At 32.5% G+C, this 21,376-nt stretch overlaps 3 protein-coding genes across 4 annotated transcripts; 2 read left to right on the top strand and 1 right to left on the bottom strand.

The window, feature by feature from the left end:
* Positions 1–6,252: 6,252 nt before the first annotated feature.
* Positions 6,253–9,188, top strand: LOC123905515 (protein ANTI-SILENCING 1-like). 2 transcript variants are annotated; one of them, XM_045955160.1, is made up of 3 exons: positions 6,253–6,696; positions 7,231–7,399; positions 9,062–9,188. In XM_045955160.1, the coding sequence occupies exons 1-3, from the start codon at positions 6,328–6,330 to the stop codon at positions 9,064–9,066; spliced, it is 543 nt and encodes a 180-aa protein (XP_045811116.1). In that variant the 5' UTR covers positions 6,253–6,327; the 3' UTR covers positions 9,067–9,188. The 2 variants fall into 2 exon arrangements, with proteins under 2 accessions (XP_045811116.1, XP_045811108.1); XM_045955152.1 differs by lacking the exon at positions 9,062–9,188 and adding an exon at positions 7,519–8,146 and having other exon boundaries at positions 6,254–6,696.
* A 3,982-nt stretch (positions 9,189–13,170) lies between these two features.
* Positions 13,171–13,659, bottom strand: LOC123893541. Its single transcript, XM_045943268.1, has one exon. It carries the CDS (start codon positions 13,657–13,659, stop codon positions 13,171–13,173), a length of 489 nt encoding a protein of 162 aa, XP_045799224.1.
* Positions 13,660–14,234: 575 nt separating this feature from the next.
* Positions 14,235–17,422, top strand: LOC123905527 (two-on-two hemoglobin-3). The gene is made up of 4 exons (XM_045955174.1): positions 14,235–14,617; positions 14,734–14,864; positions 16,988–17,132; positions 17,226–17,422. Exons 1-4 carry the CDS (start codon positions 14,481–14,483, stop codon positions 17,317–17,319), a joined length of 507 nt encoding a protein of 168 aa, XP_045811130.1. The 5' UTR covers positions 14,235–14,480; the 3' UTR covers positions 17,320–17,422.
* Positions 17,423–21,376: the final 3,954 nt, after the last annotated feature.

The raw sequence follows: 21,376 nt of genomic DNA on the forward strand, positions 1-21,376 counted from the left end.
TTTGTCTCTCTGGATATTGTTTCCCTGTCTAATATTTTGGTGAAAACTAATCTTTGATAAAGTTTTTCAATAAGATGTTTAGTGATGTAGGCATAATCCTCTTCATCTAGGGATTATGAGCTTTTGATTTGTTTCAAGCCTTCAAGGACAATAATGGCACAATTAGTTATGTTGTAGGTCAAGCTTTGGTTTATATTTGAAATAAGGGAGCTTCTATGGTGCAGTCCTGTTTTGGACTGTTTTGGTGCAGTACTTTTTTTTTATCAATAGAATTCAATTTAATTCTCACATCAGCGCAAATCCATAGCAAGAATTGAAACATAGTTATTAGCAAATAATTTGGGGATTGCTTATTTATGTCAGATTGATGGTACATACGGCTTCAAATGCATGATACAAGTTTTGGATTTGTTTCAATGATAGTAATTGGCATGATTATTTATGACGTAGGTCATGCTTTGGTTATATTAATTAATATTATTTAAATTTAAATGATAGCAAGAAATGAATGCTATGTATTAGCAAATAATTGAGGATTGTTTATTTATGTTGGTTCTTCTACTTGCATTTGGTTCCTGCTAGATTTGCACGTATACAATTATGGATAGCATTGTGTGGGAGTCAAATATAGTGTATTTTGCGTATACAATCATGCGGTTATGTGGTCATCAGATATCGGCCATTGGATGACTTGAATTTAAACTCCAACTAATTGACTTTTAAACACGACATATAATACGAGTCATTGGATCTTTATCAAATGGATGACATTTGCAATTGTGTTAATTGTGTTGAAGAACAATTCAATCAATTGCACAAGATGTTATACCAGATGATGTAGCATTTGTCCATCTGTTTAGTTAGTTACTTGCTTCTCAAGATAGTTGTTAGTTTGTTAGTTATAACAGATTGTTGTAACTACTTTTGGTTTGTTGGTTAGTTAGTAACTATTACTCTAGTTAGCTTGTTAATCAAGCAATACACTACAATTTGTATCTCTATAAATTGTATTCATATGATCAATAATAATCAATGCTCATTGATGAAACTATTCCCTCTCTCTCACTCTCTTCCACTCTAACAAATTGACTTAATTCACAATTTCAGGGAATCAGTTTCCATTTTTTTGCTGCTCTGTGAATGCTGTCATGATTAGGAAATCTTACTATATATGTATATCGAGTGTCTGTTTTATTGTATCTCATCTTCTTTCCATTCGAGATTGGTAGTTGGTTTGCTTATGAGTTTTAAGGTTTGTCCTTTGTGGGTATTATTTGTTGTTGTGTTCTTAGGTTAGCATGTTTTATGCTGATAAACTTTTGCACATAGGCTAATGTCAGATTGATGGTGTATGTAGGTTTAGCTTCAAATGAGTGATATTAGTTTTGGATCTGTGTCAAGGACACATGACATGAGTATTTATGATGTAGGTCAAGCTTTGAATATATTTAAATAAAAGCAAGTAGTTATTATCCTATAAATTGAGGGATGTTTATTTGTGTTAGATTGATTGCATACACAGCGCTTCAAATGCTGTGTATAAGGAGATTCAAGCTTATTTTCATAAACTTGTTAGAAAGAGATTCAAACAAATGATGAGTTTATCACACTAAAAGGAAAAAAGTATAAGAAAAATAAATGAAAAATGTATATTCTTGCAGTATTTTAGGTGAGTTGGCATATTTGTTAGGCGTCCATGTATGCGGATAATAGTTTCTATGGGAATTTACATAACTCTTCCAAACAGGACATGTTCTCAAGCTGGTGATGACGACCATGAGAAGTTTCAACCTCTAGGCTGTTAGAATTGTGAGGATTTTCTTCTGATGAAGATAATTTGGCATGTAAACCATGACCGAGTTTCTCGCTCGTCCTTGCTTCATCTAGATGCACATCATCTTCAACTGATATAACTACTGCCTGTTGTCCAAAAGGACCAGGAACAATGGTTTCCTTGCCCTTGTTATGCTCACTGATATGCATGATAGCTGAGATGATTTGGCATGGAAACCATGAATGAGTTTCTCTTTTTTCCCTGCTTCATCTACATGCACATCATCTTCAACTGATACAACTACTGCTTTTAGTCCAAAAGGACCAGACACAACAGTTTCATTGCCCTTTTATGTCATCTATGTGGATAATGTCGGTTTCTTGTGTAAGTAACAGAATAGAGCAAAAGTAAGCAAAGAAAGCAAGGCTAGCCTCCCTGCACAGATGACCACAACTACTATGACTATGGCTTCAGTTAAGGCCATCTGTTCTTCTGTTTAGCTAATCAAATTGATGATGTTCTCAAAATGTTGGTTATCTGTGTGGAATATGCTGTGGTTTAGGTGGCCGTTTGAAAATTATGGATTTATAGGAAATACTTGGTATGAAATTATGCAAATTGTTTTAGTAACTTGTCTCTTATGCAAAATTCACAAGGGTTGTTTGCAGTGATTTTGCTTGTTGATCTGTTGCTTTGTTTATAAAAATTGTGCATCACATGCAAATTGCAATGTATTAGTTTTTTTTTTTTTTTTATAAGCTGCAATGTATAACTTTGATCCAATATCTATGTAATTTTCTTTTATATTCACTCTATTTTTTTATTTTTTATTGAAGAATTTATATTCACTCAATGTTAATTAGTTGTAATACATAAAAATGTTGTGTTAAATAGGCTAACGGAGATTATGAAAAAAATAAATAAATCATATTTTAGAATTCATCTCTTAATTTTACTTTCGTCAGTCAATTCACTTTTGGTCTTTAAATTACTCTTCTGAATTTTTAAAATTTTTGGGTTTATCCGATGAGCTTATGACAATGGTGATGAAGATGATAACGAAGGAATGAGAAGAAAATAAAGAAAAGAAAAACAAAATTACAAGCATTGGTGGACTACTATTAAATACAATAATAACCTATAAGACTACTTACAATGGTGGGTATTAAACCCCAAAATAAGAGTTGAATAGATGCAATGGTGAGTTTAATGTTGGAGTTGAATGAGATGGAGGAGAGAGGGATTGATTCAACCGTTTTTATTTTGAAAAAAAAAAATCAAAAGGTTAAAAGAAGGGATTGATTTGACTGACAAAATTATAATTAAGATTTAAGCTATAAGGGACCTAAATGTAACAAAAAATACTTGTGAGATCAAAGTGAAACAAAAAAAAATAATAGTTAAACGACGCAAAGTATAATTTAGCCTTTATATAATTTGTGTTGAACACCTCTACCAAAAAAAAATAATTTGTGTTGAACACTAAACCAATATCAAAAGAATAAATATAAGGTGAGGCCTACTGTACCTATTTATAATTTGCAATAAGGTGAGGCTTACTGTACTCATTCATAATTTGAGGGTATTTATTCATGGGTAAATGATCATTTACCCCCCTGCAAAATAAGCAAATTTTCGTTTACCCCCCTATGTAGATTTTTTTTCTGTTTACCCCCCTGCAAAAAATAGATTCACTCATTTTGCCCCCCGTGTGTACAGCAGGACATGTGAATGTGCAAATCTGCTGACATGGCTTGTACACGTGGAAAAAATAATTAATATTTATTTTTTAAATTCCACGTCAGATAATATATTTTTTTTAAAAAAAAATTCCTACAAAATAAAAAAAACGGATTTTTTTTTTCCCAAAAAAATCCTACAAATAAATTTTTTTTCCTACAAAATTTTTTAAAAAATTTCCTGCAAAAAAAATAAATTTTTTTTCCTACAAAGAATTTAAAAAAATTTCCAACAAAAAAAAATGAATTTTCTTATTTTGCTCCCAAAATAAAGTTTATTTTCAAAATAAAAATTTTAAAGATTTATTTTCAAATCCTTTTGAATTAAAAAAATACATGATCTTTATTTTTTATAAACAAAACATTATTTTTTTGTTAATCTCTTTGAATTAAAAAAAATAGAAAAAGAAGTTTTATTCGTGTTTTCCTCTTATACCAAAATCATTTCCCCTAGAACTATAAAAATAGAAGGAAGCAGAAGACAATAACGAAGTAGAAGACGATTCCGGTGATTGAAGAAGACGACGACGAATATGATCACGACGGTGGAAGCAAACCGACGAAGATTCTGTTTTTTTTAAATCAAAAAGATTTGAAAATAAATTTTTAAAATCTTTATTTTGAAAATAAACTTTATTTGGGAGAAAAATATGAAAATTCGTTTTTTTATTTTAGGAAAAAAATAATAATTTTGTACGAAAAAAAACTATTTGTAGGAATTTTTTAAAATTTTGTAAGGAAAAAAATTTTATTTGTAGGATTTTCTTTTAATTTTGGAAAAAAAAAATCGTTTTATTAATTTTGTAGGAATTTTTTTTTTTTTTGGAAAAAATATTATCTGACGTGGAATTTAAAAATAAATATATATGTTTTTTTCCACGTGTACAAGCCACGTCAGCAAATTTGCACAATCACATGTCCTGCTGTACACACAGGGGGCAAAATGAGTGAATCTATTTTTTGCAGGGGGGTAAACAAAAAAAAAAATCTGCATAGGGGGGTAAACGAAAATTTGCTTATTTTGCGGGGGGTAAATGATCATTTACCCTTTATTCATCAACTAATAAAAACAAACCATATAAGTGGATTTGTATGTGATACTCACAACTAACTTGTAACAAACTTTTGAATTTGCATATGTTGATTTGCATATGACTTGTTCTTATTGGTTGACGAGTAAATACCCTCGAATCATAAAAGGGTAGATTTGAAAAAACCAATAATAAATAGGAGTGAAGTTTATGAGAGAAAAATAAGGCAAAATTACACTACATGTCATTTATCTTATTTTTTTGTAACACTTTGGTCCTTTATCTTTTTTTTTGTAACACTTTGGTCCTTTATCTTTTATTTGTAACACTTTAGTCCTTTATTTTTTTTTATTTGTAACACTTTAGTCCCTTTTTTTGTAAAAGTTTGGTCATTTATCTTTTTTTATTTGTAACACTTTGGTCCTTTATTTTTTTATAAATAAAAAATATAAGGACCAAAGTGTTACAAAAAAAAAAGATAAAGGACCAAATTGTTACAAAAATAAGATAAAGGACCTGTAGTGTAATTTTGCCGAAAAATAACTACTCCTATCTTCTTTTTTTAATCCATTGTTGTTCTCAAATGGATCTATGCTTAATCAACTAATGGACCGAGTCGCTTGCTCATAGGCGGACCACAACATAAAGTTGCCCTAGAGACACGATGGAATGTTATATAAGAATTTTCTGATTGAATTAGAATCATTGACCAAACTAGAACCGTCTGACAAGATCAAATCACGATTTATCTTCAACTATTTGAGCTAGGGGTCCAAGCCAAGGATTTGAGTCCTAAATTTGTAATCCTCCTCCTATAAAACCTAAGTCGTAGTTTAAGTTCAAGTGCACTATTTTTTAACTCTAATTCATAATTTAAGTGGATTTGACCAAACACCACAGTTCGAAACATCAATCATTCGTTGCTTTTGTGAACAAGATTTCGATAAAAGAATAACTGCAATCAAGGACGTTGACTCCAATAAAAGCCTTAAGATATCCCCTACAACTTCGACTTTTTACGAAGCTAGACTGCCTCCCTCCAAATGCATGCCCGTATCAGCATATATTCACCGAAATCACGATGAGACTATCTCAAATGGAGAATACCAATTCTTCAAGTATTAGTACCTATTAGGTACCTCCATTAAAGAAAAACAAAATTGAGTACCTAATAAGTATCACTTCTACGATAAACACCATTTTTCTCCTCATTAATATCTACTCACAGACACACATATGACTCACTTATTAAAAAACCAAAAATTGCCCAAAATAAAATATTTTTGGATGCGTCTTTATGTTCTTATGTGAAAACGGTTGGATCAAATTGAATTTTAAATTTATTTAACTTTTTTTTGTTAGGTAGTTTAATGACTATAAATTCTACCATGTAAGAAGAATGCGTGGAGTGTTTGAGATTCGAATCCCGACTCTATATATAAAATGCCACTCTTATTCAGTTGGATGTGATTCACGAGAACACCAAATATGTGGAGCGTCCTCATTTATTTAACATTTTTGTTTTCACCATCAATATTTGGCTCACTGAAGCCTAATCTAATTCGAGAGTTAGTTTTAACACCAAGTGATAGCCTAATCTCAATTGCAGTTGCGAGGGATCGAATTGTGATCATCTCTATCAAATCCAACGTCAATAATCATTTGACCGATAACAATTGCTTATTTAACGTTTTATCTACTGCTTACCTTATCACCTTTCTTACAAAAATCGCAGCATATAATAAATTCTTACTATAATCGGAAGCTTTCACTTCACTGCTCCATGGCAAAACCACAAGAATCCGATCCTCTTCCTCCCACAGAAACCCTAGAATTCAAATGGGGAAAAATGCGCGGCAAAGGTGGCAAAAAGAAAGACACACAATTCTATGAATCATTCACTTTAGACGGTGAAGATTACTCTCTCTACGATACTGTTTATCTTCAAAATGGAACTCAATCTGAACCTCATATCGCTAAAATCATCAAGATTTGGGAAACTCCTACTCGGATCAAGTTGAGGAAAATTAAAGTTCAGTGGTTCTTTCGTCCTCGTGAGATTTCTAAGTTTCTCAAAGGGATTCAGATTTATTATAATGAATTGTTCTTTGCTTGTGGTGATGGAACTGGTCTCACTAATATCAATCCTCTGGTAATAATTCACTTCTTAATTTCAACAATTTTTATTGTATTTTAGTTGATTTGAGTGAATTTTAGTGGAATTTAGTTGGAATCCTTGTGAATTTTACTCAATTATATGGTGAGAGTGTTGAAAAGTGATTGTTAGAGAATTTGTTGCTTGCAATTGTTGGAGTTAGGTATGGTGAAAGTTGTTTGGTAATATTGACGACTAATTAGTAATTAGCGTGTTCCTTTTGTAACCAATTCTTTATTTGAGTAAGTTATTCAAATTGTTTAACCTAGACATTTGACTCAAGTTGTTAATGAGCTCCCCCTAGGATGAATAGTTCGGGAGAATCCGAGTTCAATTTCTGGTGGGAACAATTGTTGGCCAGACTTTATTTACCTCGTGACCGAAGTCTGGATTACTGTGGCCTCCTTCCCATGGGAACCAGAGGGTTAATACAAAAAAAAAATGTTATTTAATTTTGCTTGGTTTGGATTGGAAGAGACCATTAATTATTATAACCCTGATTGAATTGTCTATTTTTGTATGGCATATCAGGAATCTATTGCTGGGAAATGCAATGTTGTTTGCATTTCAAAGGATGCTAGGAATCCCCAACCATCGGATGAAACACTTCAAAAAGCTGACTTTGTGTTCTATCGCTACTTTGATGTTGGGCAGCGTAAAATTGTGGAAGAGGTAGATGACAAGAGTGTTGGAATGGAAGGTATGTGAGACTAATCCTAGCTAATGTATTTGAATATATTGGACTAGTTGGTAGTCACTTCTTTTCTTTGAATTGTAGAAAATCTTATGGTATGTTTTTTTCTCAAATTGTTGTTGCAGTTACGAACTTATTTAACAAAATCGCATAGTCAAAAGCTTGCTGCTGCTGTAAAACATTATATATACAAGAAAGGAGTTGGTTGGGAATGCCTTGAAAAGTAGTGAAGTCGCTTTTCTGAGTAATAAAAATAGTCAGCATGTAGTTAAAAAGTATCTGGCAAATATGATGTTATATTAGTTACAGAAAGGGGATGTTACATTTACTTGGAATACTAAATCACTATGGGGTAAAAACCTTCTTAGAAGAAAATTACTCAGAGGTTCAATTGTTTTCATGACAGAGGAAGTTTCCTAGACGCTGTAGAAATTGTGTTTGTGTGATATTTGAATATGAAGTTTGGTGCTTGTGATATTTGATTATGAAATTTGGTGCCTTTAATAATGTAGTTTTGTAGGTTGATGCGTTTCATATACGTTCACTTACTACCATCGTTATTATTTAGTAGAGACTGAGGAGTGTTGTAACTTAAATGTAGGCATTTGAGCCAGCTCATGGCTTCCTATATGTTAGGTTTTAGGTTTTCTAGATTTTCCATTCACAACTAATGTGGTCAATCATTGTGCTGGTAGACTGTTATCTTTCTCTCTGGATATTAGCAAATAAGTTGAGGATTGTTTATTTATGTCAGATTGATGGTATTTACGGCTTCAAATGCATCATATGAGTTTTGGATTTGTTTCAAGGATAATAGGCATGATTATATATGATGTAGGCCGTGCTTTGGTAATGTTTAAATGAAAGCAAGAGATGAAAGCTAGTTATTAGTAAATAATTGAGGACTGTTTATTTATGACAAATTGATGTTTCTTCTATATTGTCATTTGGTTCCTGCTAGGTTTGCACCTATAAAATTATGGATAACATTTTATGGGACTTAAATATAGGGTGTATTTAGCGTACTTAGATTCCCTGCACTCAGGCAAATCATGCAGTCACACAGCATATAATATGCATGTGCGAATGGATCTTTATCAATGGCTGAGGTCGCCAACTGCGTTAATTTGCAATTTCAGGGAATCCATTTCCATTTTTCGCAGCTCTGTGATTGGTGTCATGGTTAGGAAATCTGCTATACATGTATCGGGTGCATTGTTGTCCAATATCGGCTATGGCGGATTGCTGAATTTTTAACAACTGACATAGTTAATTTGTGAAGGATGGAAGTTCAAAGTAACGGATTTTTTTGGCTTTGAGCCATGGTCTGCCATCCACAATCGATAACATTGATGGGGGGTGTATGTTTTATTGTATTTCATTTTCTTTCCATTTGTTGTTATTTGCTGTCGTGTTCTTATCTTAGGATGGCATGTTATGCACCGTTTTACTTGACTTTCATGCTGATAAAATTTTGCACATCGGATGCGGTCAGATCGATTATAAGTATACGATTAGCTTTAAATGAATGATATGTGTTATGATGGATCTGTGTTAAGGATACATGACATGATTATTTATGATGTAGGTCAAGCTTTGAATATATTTAAAAGCAAGAAGTCATAGCTAGTTATTAGCATATAAATTGAGGTTGTTTATTTATGTCAGATTGATTGTATACACAGAGCTTCAAATGCTGCATTGAAGGAGCTTCTAGCTTATTTTTGTCAACTTGTAGAAGGATTCAACAAATGACGAGTTTATCACGCCAAAAGGAAAAAATATCAGAAAAACAAATGAAGAATGTTTATTCATTGAAGTATATTAGGTGAAATGGCATATTAGTTAGGAGTCCATGTACAAGAATAATTGTTTCTATGTGAATTTACACAAATCTTCCAATCAGGATTTGTTCTCAAGCTGGTGATGATGATCATCAGAACTTCCAACCTCTAGGCTGCTAGAATTGTTATGATTTGCTTCAGCTGAGGATGATTTGACATGTAAACCATGACCGTGTTTCTCACTCTTCCTTGCTTCATCTACATGCACATCATCTTCAACTGAAATCTCTACTGCTTGTCGTCCAAAAGGACCAGGCACCATGCTTTCCTTGTCCTTTTTATGCTCATCAATACGTATGATATCTGAGGATGATTCGGCATGTAAACCGTGATCAAGCGTCTCTTTCTTCTTTTCTTCATCTACATGCACATCATCTTCAACTGATATAGCCACTGATTGTTGTCCAAATGGACCAGACACAATGGTTTCATTGCCCTTTTTATGCTCATCGATGTGTATGACATCGGTTTCTTGTGTCTTCTTCTCCTTCCTCTTCTGAAAGAAGCAGAATAGTACAAAAGTAATCAAAGAAAGCAAGACAAGGCCCCCAGAACAGACAACCACAACTACTATGACTATGGGAGGGTTGTTGGATTGAGTTGAGGCCATTTTGTGTTTAATCAATTGATGATATTATCAAAATGTTAGTTTTTTGTGTGGAATATGTTGTGATTTAGATGTCCTTTTGAATTGTGGATTTATAGGAAATATTTGGTATGAAATTATGCAATTGTTTTAGTAACTTGACTCTCATGCAAAGTTTCAGAAGGTTTGTTTGCAGTGAAAAACACTTCTATTCATGCTTCTTTGGCTGATTTTGCTTGTTGTTCTGTTTTTTTGTTTAAAAAATTCGTAGGATCTGTTGTGTGCATGAGGTTGGAAAATTCTGTGCATCATGGGTTTATGTATAACTTTGATAGAATATTTAAGTAATTTTTTTTAATATTCTCTCAAAGTTTAGTTGCTATTAATACACCAATAAGAGTGTAACATCTTATATCAATGTGTGTGTTAATTGTTGGAATCTCACCCTATTCCTTATTATCATGCAAATTTGAAGTATCTTTGAAGTCATATATCTAATTATGTGATTTGGCTTAGTGCAAGGCCTATTATGGTAAAATGATCTCTGGTTGTTTAATTTATGTTAATTACTATTACAGGTTCTATTCATTTCCATTATATCTGCAATTAGTTTGTCATTAAATTGAAGTAGTTATATGTTGGTGTGGTGGACACAGCTTAATGTCTATGACATGTGTTTCTCACGTGTATTCTACATTAATACTTAAAAGTTAAAAGTAACATTTTATACAACACATAAGTATATGGGAGCTTCTTCCCATGTTTATTAAGGAACTTCCCATGATTCTTAAAAATCACTTATATTCGAATTTACCTAGTTGAAAGGAGGAAAGCACAGTTATTTTATTTGGAACTTTCCATGATTTTTAATACTCAATAGAGGAATGTTTCAAAAAAAAAAAATACTCAATAGAGGAAATAATAGAGCTATTATAAAAAGGTCCACTATGATTTGTATGTATAGCATCTACCACAATTTTGGAGTCACTTTCAATTTTCAAACACAATGTTGATCCACTTAGCAATAATTTCACGTAAATGCATCTAAGATCGCCATAGCTTCACCTTCAATTGTTGCAAGTTTATGACAGTTGAAATTACATCATGCTCCTACAAAAGATCCTTGTGCATTTTGGACACACCAGCCCCATCTGTATGCCCTGAACCTCCATAAAAACTCGAATCTACATTGCATTTCCACCATCCAACTCTAGGCCGCTGCCATTGCAACGCGTAAGGCACAGTACCTGCTGTCATGACAGGTTCCAAATTGCGTTGCTGCTGTACATTAATTGCTCACCAGTCCTCCACTAAGTGCATAGTGCACACTACTAGTTCCTTCGCCGGCTCTTTAGAACTGCCACACTCAATTGTTCCGATTGTTCCACAAAGTCCACGCAATTACTACCAAAATTTCTTGACTACTTTTAGAGAATAGCCTCCTCATGCCATTGACGTTTGTGCAAGTAGTGTTTGAAATAGTTTATTTTATTTTCTTGACCAAGCAAAACAAGATATAGTAACACATTTAAATCACAAAATGCATGGTCGAAGAATTATGTTATTCTTGTTGATATAAATATAATATGGTCAATGAATGAGTCACCAACTATTCTTCTTGATATTTTGTACTCTTGGTGAGTATTGACTTTTATTCTTTGAGAGGTGGTGACTGAGCAAATTAGATGTAACAAATAAAATTAATTAGTGATTAATTAATGTTCTTATATTTAAAGGTCCACAGTGTAAAGAGAGGTAGACGGCAAACAAAGATGACTCTTTCAGCTGTCTTACTTTGACACACTTGGTTAGCTAAGGTTGAGTTCACACACTTGCAAGCTACCATCTCAATGGGTCAAGCTCCAAAGAAACAAAACTAAAAATCCAAATTTGGTTATAATTTTATTTATATTTTAATATATTAAATTATTTATTTATTGGTTTTTTACGGTATGTCAAAAAAAACAAGTATACATATTCTTATTAGAAATTGTACATTTAATTTTTAAAAGTTAATATTATTTTTTTAATGTAAATTTATATTTTTAAATTCTTTAACATGTGTCTTTAAAATACATGTTAGCGAATATTTTTTATTTTTCAATAAGAATTTTGTTGTATTAAAAGTCAAAAAAAGGAATTTTGTTGGTGTATTGTATAAGCATTTATAAACTAATCCAAAACATTTATGAAGTAGACGAGTACACCTCATTTGATAAAGTGGGACATAGTCATTTCATAAAGAAATGAAGCCTAAATTGGAGGCTAATGAATCCTTCCACTATCTTTCCTCATGGTCCCCAAACTTCAATAAATTATACACAAATCAACTTATTCATGACACTATATATGCATATCATAATTTCATATGAAAAACCATATTCATTCTTATATGAAAAGTATAAATACTCTAACATTGCTTTAAAAGGTTAAGAATTGGAAGAAACTTAGGTACAATAAAACTCCCTACAAATGGATTTCAAGAAGCAAAGATTTAGTTCAAGCAATTCAACAACTCAAACCATAAGGTTAGGTAGAAGCTACACAAAACCACACTATCAAAGCAACAATATTGATGGGACAAAACCAGTGTGGCAAAAACTTTGGAAAAAGATTAAAAGAGACAAGAAGAAAATCTTTGGCTCAACTCCAACAATGGAAGGTATTTATGATGAAGAATCATACTCAATGAACTTTGATCAAGGAAGTGGGTGGATGGAGCCAGATAATCTCCCTCGTTCATTCTCTTCTAGATATGCTGACCCATCTAGGAATAGGATCTTACTACCAAGACATTTATTGGATTAATTTATGATCCAATGTAAAAAATGTATATGGATTATTCTTTTTGATTAATTTCAAATTCAATTTATTTAATTCTTTTCTCAATTTCAACACAATGGAGAGTGTTAAGTCCCATCTCCTTTTACTTCTTGAGGTATTAATTTAACACAAACATTTTGGATTTTATGTATCGTAAGAAATTTGTTTTCATCGGCAACACGTTCAACGTCGCGACCAAGTCAAAAAACTGAAACTTGGCCACAATGGTGTAGGAATAAAATTTAGAGTACTATCAAAATACATAGAATGAGTCAACAAAATTTCGTAAAATTCCGACTTGCCAGTACATTTTTCATTTTTTTTTAGTCTACGAACGCGTTGAACGTCGCGCCTAGGCAAAAAAACTGAAACTTGACTTCAACGGTATAGGAATAGAATTTATGCGACCTTTTATGTTTCTAATGTAACGACAATTTTTGTATTATATTTTAGTTATGATATAACTGTATTTTTTTTTGTTACAATAGAGAAAACAAAACAAAAAGACAAAACAAAAGCGAAAGCTACTCCCGGATGAAGACTATCCCCTGCGCATCAGCGAGCAAGAGCATAGAGAGGTCACTTGGGGGCGTAGAGATTTTCACTAAAGATGAGTCAGATAACGCACCCATCTTTGCTAAGGCATCCGCACACGCATTACCTTCCCGTAGCGTATGTTTAATCGCAACCTCCCAATCTCTAGCGAGGAGTTGACGAATACTGAAGACTTCATTAGCGAACCTGTGGTGAGCAGACACACCTTCCCGAATAAGGTTAACTGACTGAAGCGAGTCTGAGTAACATGTAATCCGACGGAACCCACTTTCCCAACATATATGTAAACCATGTAACACAGCCATGAGTTCTACGAATAAGATACTCCGGACATTAGCAGCTCCGTAGAAACCCAAAATAAAAACACCGTTATGATCCCGAATCAGACCACCGTAACCAGCTGAACTTGTAGCGCCGAAAAGGCTTCCATCAACATTGAGACACACAGTTCCTTCCATAGGTGTGGACCAAGATACTAAACGCGGGTTAACGGGCGTAACTACTACCGAATGCGGAGGCATAAAAACAGCTTCACAGGATTTCAGCAAGACATAATTAACATTTGTGAAACTATTTTATTAAAGTAAATTATATATAATTGAATCGTATAAACAAATTGTTTCCCGTGCACACTGATAACTAAGTATCTAACAAGTGACAATAATTGTTGGAAAAAAAGTGACAATAATTAGAGGTGTTTATTAAATCTTATTTTAAATTCCATTCCTGTAATTCGAACGAATTTTGGTTTTCGTTTCTGAATTTTGTGTGAATTTTGATTTTCATCCATGTAATTTGTCAGGTTAACGCCTTCTGAACACATGACAATGGTCTAGTCAATAGATTCTAATCATGTCAACGTTTTTGTGCACATGACCATGTTATTATGTTAAGGACAAAAACCAAATTAATTTAAATTTTCAGGGACAAAATAAAAAGAAAAATTTACCAGGACTAAAATCCAAATTCGATAACTTTACTGTCCAAAAATCACATTTTACCCTTAAAAAAGTATGTCATTTATTTTGACACAGAGGGTCAACAACACTATTACTACTACCTGTTTAAGCAAAACAGAATAAGCGATTCAGCGCCCACAGTTTGGTGATTTTTGAATCGAATCGAATCGAATCTGTCTTGTTTCCACACACAACTCAACTCAAATAAATTAACACCGTGCAATCCACGCGAACGCCACAACCCCTATAAAACTCTTTCATCATCACTTACTAACACATTTCATCGCCGTTTTATTCAAAAGCTCTTGTCGTTTTTCAAAATGCAGTCTCTACAACAAAAAGCTTCAGAATGGAGCGGAGTTCCAACAGACGAAGCTTTCTCCATCGATGAAACAAATCTCTTCCAGAAACTCGGTCTTCAAACCTTCATTAACCTCTCCACCAATTTCTACACCAGGTATAATCAATTTCTACAATCATTCAATTTTACAACAAATGTATTATTATTATTATTATTATAATAATATAATTGCAAAAGCAATAACAAAATTATTTAATATGTTTGTTTGTTAGGGTTTATGATGACGAAGAAGAATGGTTTCGTTCCATATTTGCGAATTCTAAGAAAGAAGAAGCTATTCAAAATCAGTATGAGTTTTTCGTGCAAAGAATGGGAGGTCCTCCTCTTTTTTCTCAGAGAAGAGGTAACTTTGTTTTTTATTTTTTTATTGCTGTTAGATCATACTTTTGCACTTTAAATTATTGATGTATTTATCGTATTAGATTATATATATATATATATATATATATATATATATATATATATATATATATATATATATATATATATATATATATATATATATATATATATATATATATATATATATATGAGTCAGGATCCGTTGACACCAACTAGTTTGACACCAAATGTTACACCTCTCAATAACGTTTTAACCGATATAAATTTTATAAAATCCACCGTTGGATTGAAAGTTTACATCATATAGATCATTTGTGTAAAATTTCAGACAAATCCAAAATCATTTGATATGCTATTGAGACACATAAAGATTAACGGCATTTAAAAAAATACAAAAACCGTTAATTTTGATGTATCTCAATAACATATCAAATGATTTTGGATTTATTTGAAATTTTACACAAATGATCTATATGATGTAAACTTTCAATCCAACGGTGGATTTTATAAAATTTATATCGGTTAAAACGTTATTGAGAGGTGTAACATTTGGTGTCAAACTAGTTGGTGTCAACGGATCCTGACTCTATATATATATATATATATATATATATATATATATATAGTTTTTTTGTGATGGAAAGAATGAATGAGAGGTCATAGTATAGTGCCAAATGATGATGTTGTTTATTTCTGTATACATACAATATATTTGTTGATGGGATGTTAATCAGTACTCCCTCTAGTCACTATTTATAAGTAAATTTGACTTTTTTGGTACATTGGAAAAATTCAACGTGGATTGTGAACCATATTATGAACCAAATTCTTCACTTTTCTAATGTACCAAAAAAGTCAAAATTGCTTATAATAGCACCGGAGGGAGTAATTTCTAAACCCATGCTATAGCCTATAGCCTATAGCTATCATAAAATGATGTTTGCTAAGCAAATTCAAAATGTGTAGCTCTGGTTAGTGTAGTTATTGAAAGAGTTAGATTGACCAATGTAAATTAAAAATCCAGAGAAGCGAAGCGAGTATGTTAAATGTGGATTGTTCTATTGAAAGTTCACTTTTACCAGCGAACTTCCCCTCTATGATTTTGAATAATAGGATATGAACTTATTGCAGAGAGAAAAACCTAGTTTTCTTTTAATATAATAATAACTATGGCGGCTGAAGTGTTTCATATAGACTATGGTGGACCAACACTTGAAAATCGTTGGAGCTCTAACAAAGACTGATTAGGTTTTTAGTAAGTACAAAGTTCATGACATTACTGCCTGCCTCAAAACTCAATATTAGTGACTGAAAATTCAACCTAGTTTTGTTTTCTCTTATTTTTGCCGTCAAATTTTTTGAGTGATTGCACCCTGGTAGACCACACGAGACACATCTTCACCATAGCGACCTACAATAACTATAATTACTACTGGATCCTCTTATCAGTTGTGGCTGGAGGGTTCTTGAGTGATAAAATGTCCTTTTCTTTCTAGTGAGTAAGTTTGGATAAAATGCACTCTGCAAATACTCAACTAAAAGAATCTAAAGTACTTATGAGTATTTTAAACAACAACTTCTTTTATAAGTTAGAAAAACTCTCATTTAACTTTTCTATAAACAGTCATAACATAACTCGACTTTTTGTTTGTTTGTAAAGACACATGAATTTATCTTAATTGAGAAGCTTCTATAAGTTAATCAAAACTGGTACCATGTCCTATTCCTGGAGAAAAGTTAGTATCCAAATCCATTATGAATAAAGCTACACTAGATGAGTTGTTGCAGCTTTTTAACTGAGCTGCTGATAAAAATATTTACATGATTGTGAAGAAGTTTCTCTACAATAACCATTTTCTATATCACTTCTGTTCTGCGTCCTTCCATTTTAAAGGCATGGTTGAATTGAATCTTGTTTTTTCGAGTCGAAAGCACATTGTTGGAAAAAAATAATTTAAAGTTTGAAACTAACTAAATGTCATACATAAAAGGCAGATGAGAATGAGATATGTGCAAAAAGTTGTGTATTGGTGTCATTCTGGTTGGAACCTACTGCTTTTATTCACCAACTAAGTTATTGAATTTGGAACATGGAACCTTGGTTCCTTTCTTGATATATGGCAGGACATCCTGCTCTAATTGGTCGACATCGACCATTTCCTGTCACGCATCAAGCTGCAGAGAGGTGGTTACATCACATGCAACAAGCATTGGACACTACTCCAGATATAGATGACGACTCAAAGATCAAAATGATGAAGTTCTTTAGGTTTATTTTCTGATTTAAAATGAAACTTCCTGCTAAATGGTTACCCGTGAATACATGATAACAATTAACATCCACAATACTCTTGTTTTTCAGGCACACGGCATACTTTTTGGTGGCTGGTGATGAGCTAAAGAATCCAACCCAACAAATACCATGCAAGCATGCAGCTGGAAAAGATAGTTCATGATTCATGAAACTTTGCATCAATTTTCTTTTATTTTTTAACTTATAATCCTCGACACACAATTTGTAAAACTTTCAATCAAAAAGTGATTTGAATTTCTTGCGTCTGTTGGTTCGGTCTCCTTGAACTAGCCTATCATTATGATTCCATGATTTACTTGTATCTTGGTGCTAGCTTTTGGTCAAGATTGAATATCTATATGTCTGTCTATCTTTCTAACTTTGTATCAATTTCTATTACTTGATTCATGAAAAATACATTGAGGGGAACTCCTATGTTTACTACTAAGCAGGACTGCTAAAGTCATTACAAAATGCATGATCGATTTATTAAAATGATTAGTGGAGATTAATCTAGATGGATGGTGATAGGGGGGATAGGGTAACTTCATGGACAGTGTCAACCATCCAAGTGGTTGCTTAATGGGTTTGGATAATTTCAAATTGGGCTTGAACTACTTGTTAGGCCCAGACCAATATCACATTAACACTGTGTTTGTTTAGGTAGATTTATAAAAGAGAGAAATAAGAAAGAGAGATAGCAAATAAATTAGTTATTTCTATGGTTTGGATGAGGAGAGAAATAAGGAAAGAGAGAAATATAAGGGTCCGTTTGGTGTACAGGATAAAGAAACAGGATATGATAACACTATCTTATCCTGTTTAAATCCCTTGTTTAGTGCACTAAGAGGAAAGGATAAATATAACCTATTACTAATCCTATCCTACTATTCCTTTGTTATTTTAATCCTTATTTTTTGGTGGGTTAGCAACCTGATAGCATAATATTATCAGCCGCTTGTATTTTCTATTTTTCAAAGACGCTTGTTCGATTCTCTCTGGCAACTGCTTCTACAATTTTTACCGACATTTTTCCTTTTAATTATCTCTATTCTCCATAAATCCCTAGTCGACATACTTCCCCCAATCGATGCTCTATTCTATACTTTTCTAATTCCCAACAATCCCTAATCGATCGACGCTGATCTGTTCCAGAATTTTTTAATCCCCCAAGCACTGTAATCATTGAAAGAGTCTGCCATGCCTTTATAAAAGAGGGAAAAAAGCTAGAGAATGACAATGAAGACGACGATGGCAGAATCAATGAACCCATTTTTATTGCTTGATCTCTATTCAATTGACTTGTTTCATTATTCATCATAGATTTTCCTATTATTGTTATTATTTTACTGCCATCAATTGCTTCTTATTAAGTTAGATGGAATCAAATTGAAATTTGGGTGGAATCAGGTTGATTTTGATTCATCGTCGTCACCTGTTGTTACTATTATTTTTTTTTTAATTGCTATGTCAACAAGCGTAATTTTTCTTTTTAAATTATGTAAAATTTTATTATACAATAGGATAATTTTTCTTCAACATGTCAAATATAAATTTTTTTTTTTTATAAAAAAATGTATTTGTTTTACAAGAATAATTTTTTCATTTAAATATATATGTTATCATGTTAATATCAAGTGTGCACCAAACACATGATATGATAAAATAATGATATCCTCTTTCTTATCTTGTGTGCACCAAACATATGACATGATATGTGTTTATCATGTCACTATCATATCCTATCATTATCCACCTTCTTATCCTATCCTATCTCTATCATATTCTGCGCACCAAACGGACCCTAATGGTTAATAACTGTCAAAAATAAATCTCTCCATATTATGAGAGATTTGTGTGACAAGAAGTGAAATAAACAATTTTACAACAATACCCTAAATTCAACTAATTTATTTTCTTGTAGAAAAGGGTAAATTTGTTATTTTCTCATTTTTATTAATTTATCTCTTCTCACTTTTCTATTCATCCAAACCATATAAAATTTCTATCCAATTTCTCTTATATCTTTCTTCTCTCTTATTTCTCTCTTCACTATTTCTCTCTTTCTCATCTCTTTGGCATCCAAACATAGTGTAAGAGTATCTCTATTCGCACCCCCTGAACTTCCAATTTTACCCCTCACAGTTTAGATAGCGAGTGTGTAAAATAGAAAAAACTGGGTGGGAAAAAAAGTTTACCACCTAGGTAGAGAACCTTATAAAAATCAAAGTTTTTGTCCCCCTCATCATTCCTTCACCTATCATCAATTTTTTTGGATGAAACACAGTTCGCAAGTTAAAGTACCGAAGAAAATATTTTGAATGAAACGCAGTTCGCAAGTTAAAGTGCCGAAGAAAATATTTTGAATGAAACACATTTCACAAGATAAAGTGCCCACATGAACATTATAACACATCAGCCGTGTAATGACCACAACAAATATTTTTTTGGTCTAGTAGTCTAGTGGTTATAAATTCTTCTTTTTTTTACTAACAAATTCATATTTTTAAAGTGAATAAGTGGGTGTACAAGAGTTCGAATCCCGATTCATGCATCCATACCAATTGAACTATGCTCACATCACAACAATTTTTTAAAGGAGGTGTAACATATTCTTTTAAAAAATATAATTGCGTTAACATTTTGAAATATAACTACTAACTGTTATTTGAAATTAAGCTAATTGACTACAAAGTAATTTTGCCTTGTGTTTAGAAAATGAATGAAAACAAACTATTATTTTATTTTTAGGAATTAGGAATAGAAAGAAAAAAATATAACTCATAAGTCACTAGTGTAATAACAGGTTGTTGAAGATCCAAGTTATATAACAAGAAACTATCTTTGTATCCTTCGTGGAAACTAAAATTATGATTGTAGCAACAATCACCTTGTCTATTTTTGCTTCCTAACTGTAACTTTTTCCAGCCCCATAGTATTTTTTGTTTAATTTAAATTTGAAGTGTTTGACAAGTAGCACAACAAGCATGACTTTTTAGCAATTTAAGTTATGGATCTTCTTTGCTTCTTAGTGACGACTGCATTTCAACTACTTCACCATTAAAATCAAATAGTCGTTGCAGAATACACAATCTAAATTAACCTTGATGGAGAAAGAAATCAATATCAAAAGACACGTCTATTAATAGTATTATATATATAATTACGCAAATAGATTTTTTTGTTGTCAAGTAGCTTATTAGTAGTCAGAATTTCACTCGTGAATAAGTGGAAAATTTCATATTCGAACTCAATTCCTGCATATTGCAAGTCACTATCAACTGAATGATGCTCAAAGAAACAACAAATAGATCTTACTAATATATAATTTAATGTAGAATTCAAATGTAACTTTGTTGTGTGATGAATATTTTACTATGAAAAAGAAAAGATGTCCTATCATTTCAATAACCTTGATTTATATACTTCAATGGAAACATATAACTGTTTCCAAATAGATGGCTTTCGTCTAATTTGTTTTCATGATAAGATGATGATAGTGCTTTAAAGAAATCTTAATAATTTTGATATATGATTAAGAAATAATATATATGATTGATTGTATAGGTTAACCTAGTTAAAAAATAAAAAAGGTTAACCTAACTCTTAAAAACTCCAATTACAACATGACAAAGTAGCCATATAACAAAAATCGTTTTTTGTGATCATGCATATTACAAACTTTAGTACGTTGTATTAACTATTGAATAAATTATAGAGTATGCATGAAGCTTTATGTTCTGGGCCGAGCGTCTAGCTCGAGCATCAGTGGGTGTCGAACACACATACCATCCGAACATGTCCCAACGGTCAGATACCCTTGCGTATTGTAACGGCCGTAAACCGGAATGATGAAGCATTAACTGCACATCATGGCTCCTTAGCCGTTTTCCGGCAGCCACTTGATGACCATTAATGCCATCAAGGGCCTTAGCCCAGCGCTGGGGGCTATATATATGCATCTCCACTTCATTTGCAAGGTACGCATTTTATAGCTGAGAAAACCTTACACACATACTGACTTGAGCGTCGGAGTGCCTGCAGGTACACAACCCCCCTCCGCTCCAACAGAGGTCTCAAACGCTCTCAACCACCGTCAAACGCCGGCGAGGTCGCATCTTTCTGGTCTACACGATCAGTGGCGCCGTCTGTGGGAACATAGTTTCCCTGTTTATTCAAACCAAAAACTAAAAAACTTCTTCAAAACACCTTCTTCACGA

Source organism: Trifolium pratense, linkage group LG1 (genome assembly GCF_020283565.1).
Source record: "Trifolium pratense cultivar HEN17-A07 linkage group LG1, ARS_RC_1.1, whole genome shotgun sequence".
In the NCBI taxonomy this organism is placed as follows: domain Eukaryota; kingdom Viridiplantae; phylum Streptophyta; class Magnoliopsida; order Fabales; family Fabaceae; genus Trifolium; species Trifolium pratense.

Coding starts and splice junctions, on each gene's coding strand:
- LOC123905527 (XM_045955174.1), top strand. CDS start 14,481: ATGCAGTCTCTACAACAAAAAGCTTCAGAATGGAGCGGAGTTCCAACA. Junction 14,618..14,733: donor TCCACCAATTTCTACACCAG/GTATAATCAATT, acceptor TTTGTTTGTTAG/GGTTTATGATGACGAAGAAG. Junction 17,133..17,225: donor AAAATGATGAAGTTCTTTAG/GTTTATTTTCTG, acceptor CTTGTTTTTCAG/GCACACGGCATACTTTTTGG.
- LOC123905515 (XM_045955152.1), top strand. CDS start 6,328: ATGGCAAAACCACAAGAATCCGATCCTCTTCCTCCCACAGAAACCCTA. Junction 6,697..7,230: donor TCACTAATATCAATCCTCTG/GTAATAATTCAC, acceptor ATGGCATATCAG/GAATCTATTGCTGGGAAATG. Junction 7,400..7,518: donor CAAGAGTGTTGGAATGGAAG/GTATGTGAGACT, acceptor TTGTTGTTGCAG/TTACGAACTTATTTAACAAA.
- LOC123893541 (XM_045943268.1), bottom strand. CDS start 13,659: ATGGAAGGAACTGTGTGTCTCAATGTTGATGGAAGCCTTTTCGGCGCT.